A 14,050-nucleotide genomic window follows, 5' to 3' on the forward strand; every position below is an offset into this window, starting at 1 on the left:
TAAAGCACTTAAATGGATAGGTAGACTCTCTCTATAAAAAATAAAAGGTATTACATATTTATTTGTACAGATAGCACAGTTCATCATAGAAGGTCCAACAGAAAAACCCTGAGACTAACTGGGAGCGGGATGGGAGAGACAAAGAGATGGTTATAGAACATGTTCTAACCTGTCACAGTGAGACAAGGCTCAATTCGATAGCTTCATTCAATACGACTGGATGAATGTTTAAATATAGACATCTTTTTTACCCTCGCTCAGAAAATGTCATTGGGCACCAGGCCAGAACACTTTGTCCATGAAGCAGGTTTTAGGAACAGCATTGCTGTGTTTGAGCACCTGCCCTATTCACAAAACCTAGGTCCCTGCTAGTTCTGCCTCTTCTCAAAGATCAAGTCGCTGCTCAGAGGAACCCATTTTTTGACAGTGGAAGACGTGAAAGTGAAAACAACTGAGACCCTCAACAGCCTTTCAGAAAATGATTCACAGAATTTCTTTGAACATTGGCACCATTGTATGCAGCTGTGTGTCAACTCAGAAGGGAACTATTTTGAAGGTGATAATAGCTGATTTTCTTAATTTGTTAAATAAAAATACTTCCAGGCACCATTTCATTTTGCTTGTGTTGGACCTTGTATATGATGATGAATTGTGTCTTTATTAAGTTATGGATTTGTAAAGCCAATAGCCTTCCTTCGATAAAATCATGAAGTATCATTCTTGCTGTCAAGGCATGATCTATATTTTCACAAGTCAGAAGATCAGGCTTTTACTGTAAATTCAAGAACAGGCAGGGAAAAAGACTCTTTAATTTAGACTACTTTTAGAAATAATAAAAATAAATTAAATCCAAGTTGATTGGTTTTATTTTTTCTTCTGTACATGAGTTAATGATCAGGCATATAGCAGCCTCATAAGAAGTTTAAAAACCTGTGTAGTGTTGAAATAAATATTGTTCATTTCAATTTCACAAGCACTGTGTCCACCTTTCTTATTCTGAATAGTATCTTTTTGTCACATTGAATCCTACCACTTCTCACATGAAATTTGTAGAAATTACTCACCAAAATTTGATTTGATGATAAACATTTGAAAGAATGTTCCAGATCAAGGCTTAGGTTCTTTTTGACTGACGGCAGGTTCATGTTAGGGGCATATTAATAAATCAGAAAATGTGGCCATGTCAAAAGCAGTGCTGTTTCAGCAAATTGCCTGTAAATGGATTCAACAAAATACTTTGATCAAGTACCATAAACATTTAGGTGTGAAAGAAAAAAATACAGTAAATTATTGTGTTCATGGGATATTTTATAAATATCACCATCTATCATCACCTTTGGGGAATACATACTTTTTTTTAGGCAGCAAAATGAAGAGTTACATAACAAAAAAGAGTCATGTTGAAAATGAATATTATGTCAAATACTTGAACACTGGCTGTGCTTTGGTCTCATTAAATGATCCAATCAAATTTAGAAGGTTAATTTGAATTCTCTGTGGAACTTTGATTTGTCATATTGTTCTGCTGAAATTAATATATGGCAGGAAAAATAATGAGGAAATAAGTTTAGATGAGATAGCATTTTTCATATAAATAACTTATGTGATAAGATGGATGAGTTCTATGCCATGTTGAAGATGGGTGCAAATTTATAAAGATACACTGTCTGCTATTTGTGTGCCATAAAGTCTGTCCAAATAACATTATCATCTCAAGGGGAGAATCTGCTGTTCTGGCTGCCCATATATTATTGTATTTTTACTATCTCCGTTTGCAAATGTTGACTTTTCATCTGTGACCAGAGAGTGAAGTCTGCATGAAAGATGTGTAAAGCATTTAATCTTTATTTATTTGTTAACAGAAAATGGGGCGGGGGGTTGCCAAATCCTGTTTGCACTTCTTTTCTCCTGTTCTCTCTGGAAGGTGATTGTCTGCATTCACATGGCATCTAGGCTGCAGTCATTTCTGGGGTTTGTGTGTTTGTTTGTTGTTTTAAGGACAGAATGCATTAAAACAGAATAGCAATCCTAGATGTCACTTTGTATGTTCTATTTTTCTAAGTGGTGCACTAAAGTTGGCTACATTTGTCAGTAAAAGTTTATATAGAATATAGTTTTATGTTAACTTTTGCTGATATATAGATCTTTAAGACCAGAAAGAACCACTAGATTATCTGGTGAACCTAACTTTTTTTAATGCAAGTTATAAAGTTTCACCCAGTTAGATTCTGGAAAAAAAAAAAAATGACTGGCATAGAGATCTGAACATAGGCAATGTGCAATCTGTGATAAGTAACAGAGCTGGATTTTTATGACCAGTGAAAAGCACTAAATCATCCAGGTCTGAGCTATTCAGGGGGCAGCTCAGCACCACTCCACACCATTAATGTTTTGTAATGCCTCCTATGGCACCTTCATACAGCCTTGATTGCATAGACTGTTTCCTTGTGATTTCAGTGTGTTGTAACTTGCCTGAAGAATGATCACAAGGCTAACATAATTCAAGTCTTCTATCTGTTCATAAAGACCAGATATTGCTAAGCAAAGTTGACCCCTAGTATCTCACAAACTTGGCAGTTGCGTAAGTTGAATTTGGTAGAGATTAAGAAATGGGCTATTTCCTATCTTCTATGGACCACAGAGGGCTAGGCTATAAAAATTTATTTCCTACTCTGAGAGGATGCCATGAGTCAAGTCCTAAATTAATTCATTATTGAGTAATTTCAGTTGTAAAAAAAACAAAGACAACAACAAAAAACCAAAAAACCCAAACTCAAAACAACAGAAACCCCCAAACTAAACCTGAAACATAATACCACATAGCTGAACTAATTTTAAGGGTGTCTTAAGATAGCAGGGACAGAGAGATGTAAGTGCAGCCTGCCAATAAACAAAGCTTTCTATTTCCAAATAATCTGTATTGGAAGACTTCATCAAATTATTAACAAGTCTAAACTACTAAACTCTGCTGAAATTCCTTATATGCTTTCTCCAAGTGTATTTGCTTAGGCATAGCAGCATGCAAACTTAATTATAGGGTTAACAGAAACCTTTTGTACAGTAGATTAATAACTACAGCGCTACCTATGTGGATAAGAAAACATAGTATAATCTTGTCTGTAGTGGGGATTATAGAATTGCTTCTTATTTATCAGAAGAGTTCTTGCTACCAAGGTTGAGGTTTATTTTTGTATGTCTACAGGAGAGAGAGAGAGGGGCCTGAATCTATCATCAGGGAAATATGTTTGATATCAGGAAGATACGTTTGAAACAAAAGTCAGATGCCCTTTCTGTGATCTATGGGTATAAACTGGGGAGGGAGTAACACCAGCCAACTGCACTGATACATGTTCAACACTACAACACATAGTGTACTCTTAAAATGCCTAAAACATTTAGATATTCAAGATATGAAGGGAAGGGAGCACTTTATGTCTTAAGCCTGGAAAGATTTAGGCATGAGACAATCTCAGTAATCAGAAGAATGAGACAATTCTGTGTAGAAGCAGAATTTCAAGTAGCTGAATAGCCTCATATTTCAAAAATCACCTGCCCAAGGATTCAAGGAAGTCATGCATGATTTTCTAAATTATATTTTGTATCTTTCACACCTATATCTCCATGGGACCCAGCTGGATCACATAAGTACTTCACAGAATTGTGTAGAAAATACTTATTCTGCAGGCTTCCCAGTCTTTTCTAAAAATACTTTAGTTGCTGCATTTCTATGTTCTGAGCAGTAATTTCCACGCACTCTTACCACCTCCCCCTTCACCTCCCCATCCCCAGGCTTCCTCTCCCTCCAGTGTTGTTTTGTTCAGTAGTGATGAAAACAAAGATTGCAGCCAAGACAAAGGAACAGGAGCTAGCAGAGGTTTCTTGATCTGTACCTGAGTACAGAAAATTCAACTCCAGAAAGTGGAGAGAGAAGCAACAGGTTACAAGATAGTGGTGGTAAGTCTACTGAAACTGGTAGCAGTGGTTTTAGGAATTCAGGAACCTTGGAACAATGTTATCTGGATATGATTTTATCAGCACTGACTGTGCCAGCTGGAATGACCATGCAATAGCTTGATAAAAATGTATTTTTAGTAGTCACTGAAGAATCTTGCTGTTAATTAATGATACCAAGGAAACTCATCCAGCACAGCATGTATGTGGCTTTGTAGTCTTGGATTATCTTTTCTAACAGACTAGAAATATAAAGCAGTCTTTCTAATTTATTTGGCTGATATTTAAGAGAAAAAAAAGTCAAAAGCAATTTTTTCATTATAAACTGTTTTCCAATTTTTATATTTGTTATATGCAGTAGCTGAAAAAACTTTATGGAATGTAAAAATGTTATTTTGATTCCAATATGTGCAGGGTAGGCTGCAAAAAACATGTGGTCTCAGGAAAGGTCATTTAGTAAAGTAGCCCATGAAAGCTTAAAAAAGCTTTCTGTATTTGAGGCTAAATAGAGCTGAAAATGTTGCTGTTGTATTCTTTTTTTTTTTCTTTCTAAGATGCAATATGAAAAGTTAAATAAATATGATTGTCTGAAACACACCTTTTGCTATGTTCAAATCCGCTGTTTTTAATGTTAGTATTCTCTGGCAAAGTTTAGTCATTCTTTTTTTTTTTTGAGGCCAAAACATCTCACTGAGTGGAACTTATCTTGTGGTCTTCACTCTTTCCGAATTGAAGAATGACTTTCTGGCTTTAAGAGAGTTTTAAGCAAGCAGGTTGAAAAGCAGCTGGTCAGCACACTGGAAGCTAGTTGCTAATTGCAGCAGTAAGTTAATCAATGAAATAGCAGTTTAGCTTCTGGGTATAATAAAAAGAGATAGAACACCACACACAAATTCCAGCATTAGGGTGAGTCTGGCTCTTGAGTAGCATACATTATTTTCTTACACCTGTCTGCTTTTGAATAGGCAAGTTATGCATCTGTTTGACAACTATTAACAGAATAAAATAACAACAGAAAAGCATTTTTAGGTAAGATCTGATATAAATATTTAGCAAGACAATTTAAGAGAATGTTTCTTATGCACTTTTGTGTTTGCTTTCAAAACATTTAACTCCAAGGACAGATGGCTTATACAGTTTGATCAGCAGTCAGTCATTGTATATTCAAGCAGCCAAGACTGATAACCAGACTCATGTATTACAGAGAACAAATACTTTGAAAACACACACACACACACACACACACACACACTGCCCCATATCAACAAAGTACTTCAGCGTGGAAAAACTTGATAAAGAAATTTCAGTGACATTTTTATGAAGAGAAAGGAAATAAATTAATGCAATTATAAAATTAAAGCAGTAGGAACAGGTTTTTAAGTGTTGTCATTGTATGCAGTAATGAAACAACTTCAGAAAATTGGGTGAAAGCTATTGCTCAGCAGTGGTGAAGGAAAAAGATAATTACTATTGAGGCTACATTATGCTTTCTCAATACAAAGCAGCTAACTCTTCTGTGCAAGCTGCCCTCAGAAGATCTCTCTCTCCCATCATACTGCTCATGATCATTTTGCTTTATGCGACTGAATAGCAACCTGAATGAGTCTTAGAAAAGAATAAACTATCTATACTTGCAAACAATTACACAGAAGAGAAGCTGAAAAAAAACCCATATTATTGAAGGTGAGATCTTTTTTACCCAGATCTGTTTTTCATCATTTTCTTGTGTCTCACAGTGGGATATTTATAGAGTCCCTTAAATCGTCACCACCACAATTAGCAATAATTTTTTACACAAACATAGTATTTGGATCTAAGAGTCTTAACTGGAGATCAAGTGTGTCTGGCACCATACACAATGTGAAAACTACCTTTTTCCTTAATTAGTAAGCATGATCGTTCCTTGTGGTGGCTCATAAGTAAACCATGTTATTTCTACAATCTCCATGTCTAAGAAAAATATTTTCTGGACTTCTTTTTCTCTTGTGTTGACTTAAAAAGAAAAGTGAGTAAATTAACAATTGTTAATTGTATATTAGGTGATATCTTGCAAAACATTTTGCAAATTTGAACCTCATAATATTTTAATAAGGCAAGGAAATATTCCCTGTATTTTACAGATTGAAAAGCATAAGTTAGAGTACTGGAAAATATGCTTACTGACTTAGGTAGGAGTTTGAGCCAGTACTCAATTCTGGACATACATTCTGTTCACAGATTTTTACATACAGGCATATGTAGAGTTACATGCAGGCTTAGACTATATGTCACGTATATTTGAATCATTATACAGCTACAGGAAGCGTTCTACAAGCATCACCCTGGAATTCCCAGTCCTCTTCTGAAAGGAGAGGGCCTCACTCTGCCTACAATTGTCACTTGATGCGACCCACGTGTATACGAAAATAGTTATTGGCCTGCTAGAAAGACTACATTGGTCTTGCTTTTGCTTGAGATTTCTGCATAGGGAAAGTTGCCTGGAGGAAGACTTGTGTATAATAATTAATTTTTGACGTGTAAGTGGGACAGTGGCATTTCATTAAAACAAAAAACCCCAAAACCCAGAAAGTTGCTCCTCCTGAACAGGTAATCATCTTAGAATTGTAACCCAATTTCTGTCTGCTACTCACAGTAACAGATATCTAAATATTCCAGTGCTCTCCAGAAAGTTTATCAAGTTAAGATTGGCTAAAACAAATGATGTTTAAAATCCTTTCTGATTTAGGCATTAACTGCCTAGAACTGTTGTGAAAAAAAGCAAAAGACATGAAGTAAATCTTCCAAAGAGACTGACGTGTAACTTATAGGACCACATATGTATGTAGACCTAAGTAAAACCAGCTTATTACTCATTTAAATTTTAAATGGAAATAAATGTCTTATTTCTTGAATTTTATGTAACTAACCAGGAAAAGTACCCTATCCTCTTCAGAACTATAATACAGAAGACTCTTGTTAACTGTTTTTTCCACTGTAGACTGGAAGCATAGAGCATATGCACTATATTTCTTGAAATGTTTTTCTTTGTGATTTAAAAGGTTTAATCCCTACCAAACCTTTCCTCCTTGACCAGCAAGATAGCATTGTGCTGTGAGAGTACGTGTCACTGACAGGAATTTGCAAAACCTTGGTTTATCAGGAATTTGGAATTTATTAGGGTAAAATTGAAAAATTCCAATTAACACTTAGTTATAAATTTATTAACAAAGGGATTAAAATATTTAGTGTATGTATTATAATCAAATTGATCAGCAACTTAATCAGATTTGAAAATTACAAGATTCCCTCCTATTTACTACTCAAAGTGATAAGTATATATGCAAGCATAGAGATACAGAGATACATATACATACAAAGGCATGTTAGTAGTTAGGCATAAGAAAGGTATAGGTCATGACAGATAGAGACAGGCTAGCTTGAAAATTTCCCTCTTGAGATTTATTGGAATTCTCACACATAATGCACTGTCATTCTATGACAGGTGATGGCTGGCTCTCGAGAAGGAATGACTTTGCCTAAGATCTTTTCATTTGCTGCATTAGCAAATGAGATTGCACATTACACTTGAAAGGCGTCCAAATTTAGGGGGACTGGTCTCAGGCTGTTGTGATCTAGAAGAGATCAAAGAGCCTCCTATGTATATGTATATGTATATGTGTATGTGTATGTGTATGTGTATGTGTATGTGTATGTGTATGTGTATGTATATTAGGATTTTGAGATAACTGACTTTGATCAGATGTTTGACTATCCAGTTTGATGTGTTAATATTCATATTAATTGGGTTGACCAATGGTCGATCTCTTTCTTGGCAGTGAGGGGGCCCCATCCTAGGTATACAGGGCATCAAGAACACTGAGGGAGTGTTCAGGTTGTCTGAATTGCTGCATCATAACAATGGGTAAACTTTTCTCAGTGTGCCTGGTCAAGATGACTGGTTATCAATCCGCTTCAGGTATAAAGGAGTTTCTTTCCCAATTATAGCAGTTTCAGGTAGGCCGAGAGGGTGCCTTGGAGCCCTGCATGGCTGTCTTTATTCAATGGGAATTCCTCTCCCCATGAAGCCTGTGCTCCACTGAATCAAATAATAGACGAAACAACGGAGAGAAAGTGTTTTTCCCTGTGCATCAGAAAGGTTGCACAGAGCAGCACAGAATGGTCTGTGTGGTTAGTGGGCTGCAAGAAATTCCACCACCATAGAAGGCAGGCTGTAAATTGTTCTGCCACTTTTCCTCTGAAATTGGGAATAAAAAATAATTAAAATTAAATTTCTGTTCTCAGTAAAACAAACAAAGAAATGAAAACAACTTTTAACCTATAGATTGGGAAATGTTACCATTCATATACCATGAGTACTTCCTTTGCCCGTGATTGCCTTTTTTTTTGTACTAAGTACCTGTCTTAGGTTGTTTATAACTTCATATTAGAGCATTCAAAGAAGAGCCTTAGAGAAAATGCAATCTCTCTCTTCCAAGGAGTTATCACAATTCCCATTTTAGAATAGGGGTTGTTGGTTCTCATTGAAATTACTGCTAAACTCCTACTTTACAGTTGTATTTTATTTTTTTTCCTGATGGTTCTGGCTTAATTATTACATCTTGTTTTGACCTAAATAGAAAGTAACATTGTGTCTATAGATTTTTCATGTTCTAATTGTCAGCAATAGGATACTTTCTTATATGGCAAATGAGAAACAACTTTTATTACAGTTAATCCTGTGTGTGAATTTTCTGTGCGCATGTGAAAACAGTGGGATCTGTGGAACACATAAATTGTTATATGCCAGTTAAAAAACCCAAACCAACTACTATGTAAGAATGGCAATTTCAATAAAATTAATTGAGATAAATTCAATATTCAGAAGAAGATCCGTTACTAAGGATAATTTATTGCATGTGCATTTTTTACAAGACAATGAAATATATTATTTGGCATCGTAAAACAGAAATTTTTGCTAGAATGTCCTCACTTATCATTTTGAGTCTCAATTATTATTAAAGACTCACTTATTTTTGCTGATACACCACTGACATTTTTTTTCTGATTAGTATTGCTTTTTAAGATGCTTCATAACTTCAGTACTCATGCCGACCTACCAAGGTTCTTTCTCAAAAATCAATCTATAATTTCCTTCCTGTCACTGGGCTGTTTAATCAAGGAAAAATGTCTCCTTGACTCTTCAAATGTCTAAATGTCTATAGCTCTAGCCAGGTGATTTACTCTGAAGTCAAGAAGAGGAATCTCAAAACACGTTTAGCAAAGAATCATAATAAAGCATGTCTCAGATATTGAGAAATATCTAACAAAGACACACAAAATTATTTACTCACATTTTTCCTGGCTTGCCCTTCCTCATATATGCGCTCTGATCAGATGAGTAAATTCAGCTGTTTATAAACGTGGTAAGAACGTCCTGCCGAAGACATGGGTCACCTCTTTGCTTGATTGCAAGATACCTACAGCTGGCCAGCTGTGTCCTCAGTAGCATGTGAAATAACAACATGTTTATTTAAAATGCCCATTATTTCAGCAGACTTGATTTCTGTCTCCTGTGGTAATATATTCCTGACTTACAAAGAATTAAGAGAACAGTCCTTTATTGAGTGCAAGAGTTACATAAGCCACTATTTTTTATTTACAACTTGATTTTTATTGTTGCTTAGCAGCTATCTGAGATGTGTTTAAGGGTCAGAAGAATTACATATTTTCTTTTCTTTCTTGTTGCAATGTTTTGAAGTGTTTCATGGTTTCACATTAAATCCAGTAAAGTGTAATTTCTCTCTTACTTTTGAGGACTGTGCATCAGAGTAATTCTGCATACAGAGCTTTCCTTTGGGCAAAATCATTTTTGGATAGTACAGAGGTTTCTCAGTTTGTGGTACGTTGTTAGATCACCAAGGTTCTGCAGCAGTAAAGTGAGTTGAAAGCAGGAGAGAATACGTTGAAATACGTTGCCTGATATCTGCTGGGTGTACAATACAGCAGAAAGGAAGCAGTCTAGGAGGTTCCTGGAGTGCGTGGAAGACAACTTCCTTGCACAGTTGGTGAATGAACCAAGAAGGGAGGGTGCCCTCCTGGACCTGCTGTTTGTGAACAGAGAAGGCCTTGTAGGGGATGTGGCAGTAGGTGGATGCCTAGGACTAAGCGACAATGAGAGGATAGGGTTTTCTGTTCTAGGTGAAGGGAAGAGGGTAGTTAGCAAGACGATAGCATTAAATTTCCAGAGGGCAGACTTTGATCTCTTCAGCAGGCTGGTTGGTGAAGTCTCATGGGAGACAGTACTCAAGGGCAAGGGAGCCCAGGAGGGCTGGGAGCTCTTCAAAGGGGTGGTCCTAGCAGCTCAGGAGAAAGACATCCCCATGTTCTGGAAAAAAAGCCGGCAGGGGAAAAAGCCAGCTTGGTTGAATAGAGAGATCTTGAGGGATATCAAGAGGAAGAGAAATGTTTATGGGCTCTGGAAGAAGGGACAGGCCTCTTGGATGGACTACAGGAGGGAAGTGAGATTGTGTAGGGAAAAAATCAGAAGGGCTAAGGCTCAGCTAGAAATTGGATTGGCCAAGTCTGTGAAAGATTACAAAAAAATCTTTCTACAAATATATAAATAATAAAAGGAGGACTAGGGAGACCATACAGTCCCTATTGGACACAGAAAGAACAACAGTGACAGGGCATGAGGAAAAGGCTGAGGTACTTGATGCCTTCTTTGCCTCAGTCTTTAGTTGTAAGGAGTGTCGTTCTGTCTGTGTACAAACCCAGGAGCTAGAGGAGCATAATGAGGCTCCCATGATCCAAGAGGAGGTGGTCAGAGCCTTGCTAGCCCAACTAGACACACACAAGTCTGTGGGGCCGGACGGGATTCACCCTAGGGTACTGAAGGAGCTGGCGGATGTGGTGGCCAAACCCCTTTCCATCATCTTCCAACAGTCCTGGAAGACTGGGGAAATTCCACTGGACTGGAGGCTGGCTGATGTTGTGCCCATCTACAAGAAGGGTCGCAGGGAGGATCCAGGAAACTACAGTCTGACCCTCAGTGCCAGGGACAGTCATGGAGCAGGTGATCTTGGGGGCTATCATGAAGCACATGCAAGAGAACCGGGTGATCAGGCCCAGTCAACATGGGTTCACAAAAGGCAGGTCTTGCCAGACTAACCTGATCGCCTTCTATGACAAAGTGACTCGGCTGCTGGATGAGGGAAAGGCTGTGGATGTGGTCTTCCTGGACTTCAGTAAAGCCTTTGACACAGTTTCTCACAACATTCTGCTTGAGAAGCTGTCAGCCTCTGGCCTGGACAGGCGCACACTCTCCTGGGTGGAAAACTGGTTGGATGGCCGGGCCCAGAGAGTGGTGGGAAATGGTGTGAAATCCAGCTGGAGGCCAGTGACAAGTGGGGTTCCCCAGGGCTCAGTGCTGGGTCCAGCCCTGTTCAATGTCTTTGTCAATGACCTGGATGAAGGCATTGAGTGCACCCTTAGCAAGTTTGCGGACGACACTGAGCTGGGTGGAAGTGTTGATCTGCTGGAGGGTAGGGAGGCTCTGCAAAGGGATCTGGACAGGCTGGACCGCTGGGCTGAGTCAGATGGCATGAGGTTTAACAAGGCCAAATGCCGGGTCCTGCACTTGGGGCACAACAACCCTATGCAGTGCTACAGACTAGGAGAAGTCTGTCTAGAAAGCTGCCAGGAGGAGAGGGACCTGGGTGTGTTGGTTGACAACCGACTGAATATGAGCCAGCAGTGTACCCAGGTGGCCAAGAAGGCCAATGGCATCTTGGCTTGTATCAGAAATGGTGTGACCAGCAGGTCCAGGGAGGTTATCCTCCCTCTGTACTCGGCACTGGTGAGACCACTCCTTGAATACTGTGTTCAGTTCTGGGCCCCTTGCTACAAGAAGGATGTTGAGGCTCTGGAGCGAGTCCAGAGAAGAGCAACAAAGCTGGTGAAGGGGCTGGAGAACAGGCCTTATGAGGAGCGGCTGAGAGAGCTGGGGTTGTTTAGCCTGGAGAAGAGGAGGCTGAGGGGTGACCTCATTGCTCTCTACAACTACCTGAAAGGAGGTTGTAGAGAGGAGGGTGCTGGCCTTTTCTCCCAAGTGACAGGGGACAGGACAAGAGGGAATGGCCTCAAGCTCCGCCAGGGGAGATTTAGGCTGGACATAAGGAAAAAAATTTTCCACAGAAAGGGTCATTGGGCACTGGAACAGGCTGCCCAGGGGAGGTGGTTGAGTCACCTTCCCTGGAGGTGTTTAAGGCACGGGTGGATGAGGTGCTGAGGGATATGGTTTAGTGTTTGATAGGAACGGTTGGACTCGATGATCCGGTGGGTCTCTTCCAACCTGGTTATTCTGTGATTCTGTGATTCTGTGAAACTATAGGCCTTTACAAGCAGCCTTAATTCTCTCCCATAATCTGCACGGATATGTTTACTTTCTCTGATATTTTCACCTACCTAGCTCGATTTTGTTAGTGTGATTCTAGAAGAAACTTAAGTTTATTCATAGTGGGATCTGAGACTGATAGCTTAGGGCTACTTGAACTGTATTTCCACTTTTGGAAACTATGTAGGTAGCATATTCAAAGAGCATATGCCTCTCAAAGCAAATGCATTCTAACAGAATTAAAATGCATCTAGGATTTACCAGCACAATATTTTGTTGCAGAATCATTGTTAATTTTCTGATTAGATATATGTATAAAATTCAATACCAAATATTGCAATCTAATATTATGTCTCTTTTTTCTTTCATCCTCTCCTCTCCTCTCCTCTCCTCTCCTCTCCTCTCCTCTCCTCTCCTCTCCTCTCCTCTCCTCTCCTCTCCTCTCCTCTCCTCTCCTCTCCTCTCCTCTCCTCTCCTCTCCTCTCCTCTCCTCTCCTCTCCTCTCACTCTCCTCTCCTCTCCTCTCCTCTCCTCTCCTCTCTCCTCTCCTCTCCTCTCCTCTCCTCTCCTCTCCTCTCCTCTCCTCTCCTCTCCTCTCCTCTCCTCTCCTCTCCTCTCCTCTCCTCTCCTCTCCTCTCCTCTCCTCTCCTCTCCTCTCCTCTCTCCTCTCCTCTCCTCTCCTCTCCTCTCCTCTCCTCTCCTCTCCTCTCCTCTCCTCTCCTCTCCTCTCCTCTCCTCTCCTCTCCTCTCCTCTCCTCTCCTCTCCTCTCCTCTCCTCTCCTCTCCTCTCCTCTCCTCCCTCTCCCCCTCTTTTTGTACAGATGGGCCTCTTGGACCACGAGGATTAGCTGAAGCTACAGAGATGTGTACTCAAGAATGCCTGGTTTTGGGTCACTCAGACAACTGTTGGATGCCTCCCAGTTTGAGCCCATACCAACAGCCAAAGTCTCCCCTCTCCACCTTTGCACCTCAGAAAGAATGGGTTAAGAAGGACAAACTAGTTAATGGACACACATTGAGTAGGACCTGGAAAGAAGATAGCAACAGGAACCAGTTCAGTGACCGAAAGCAGTATGGTTCCAGTGAGGGCCATTTCAACACTGGCAACCCACATGACTGACATTCCTCTGGCCAACTTGAAGTCTTATAAACAGGCCTCAGGAGCAGTTGAGAGTCCAAAGGAGCACCAGCTATAAGAAATGGGTACTTTGGACCAATGACTGTAGCCTACTTAGATTTGCTAATACTGTGTGTGTGTCAGAGCTTTATGTACTGTCTAGACCTCTAGAACTATGCTTCACCTAGCAGAGATATGCATATCTTTATGTTAGCACCGTGGAAGGTATGATGTCCTGCAACATGAAAGAGTGTTTCTACTAGTTGTGTGGTTTTATTAAACAGACATGATTAAAATCTGCTGAGGTCTCTCCAGTTTGCAAATATCCTTTTTTCATTTGTTTGGTTTCTGACCCTGGACTGCTGCTATGAACAATAGAAGATGCATTTGGAGAGTGAGAGAGCAAGAGAATTCTGTGGAGTGCAATTATTAAAAAGCATATCCAGTTAGAAAATTGTGCTTTTGTTGTCATTGATCTATGCTGGGGACCATTATACTTGAGATCATATTGCAAACAAAACAACTGAAACTGTAACATTAAACTATAGTGCTATTAACAATCGTTTAGTGGACACTATAAGTCAAATGTAAGTTGTTTCAAATACTTG

At 39.4% G+C, this 14,050-nt stretch overlaps 1 protein-coding gene across 4 annotated transcripts in view; it reads left to right on the top strand.

The window, feature by feature from the left end:
* The window catches only part of PCDH9 (protocadherin 9), a 685,460-nt gene extending 671,489 nt beyond the window's left edge, over nt 1-13,971 (top strand). For all 4 annotated transcript variants that reach the window (XM_069880494.1, XM_069880514.1, XM_069880505.1 and 1 more), the window contains one exon: nt 13,147-13,971. In XM_069880494.1, coding sequence (XP_069736595.1) covers nt 13,147-13,445 — 299 coding nt within the window. In that variant the 3' untranslated portion in view covers nt 13,446-13,971. The remainder of the gene's footprint in view (nt 1-13,146) is intronic.
* Nucleotides 13,972-14,050: the final 79 nt, after the last annotated feature.

Source organism: Phaenicophaeus curvirostris, chromosome 1 (genome assembly GCF_032191515.1).
Source record: "Phaenicophaeus curvirostris isolate KB17595 chromosome 1, BPBGC_Pcur_1.0, whole genome shotgun sequence".
NCBI classification, from domain to species: domain Eukaryota; kingdom Metazoa; phylum Chordata; class Aves; order Cuculiformes; family Cuculidae; genus Phaenicophaeus; species Phaenicophaeus curvirostris.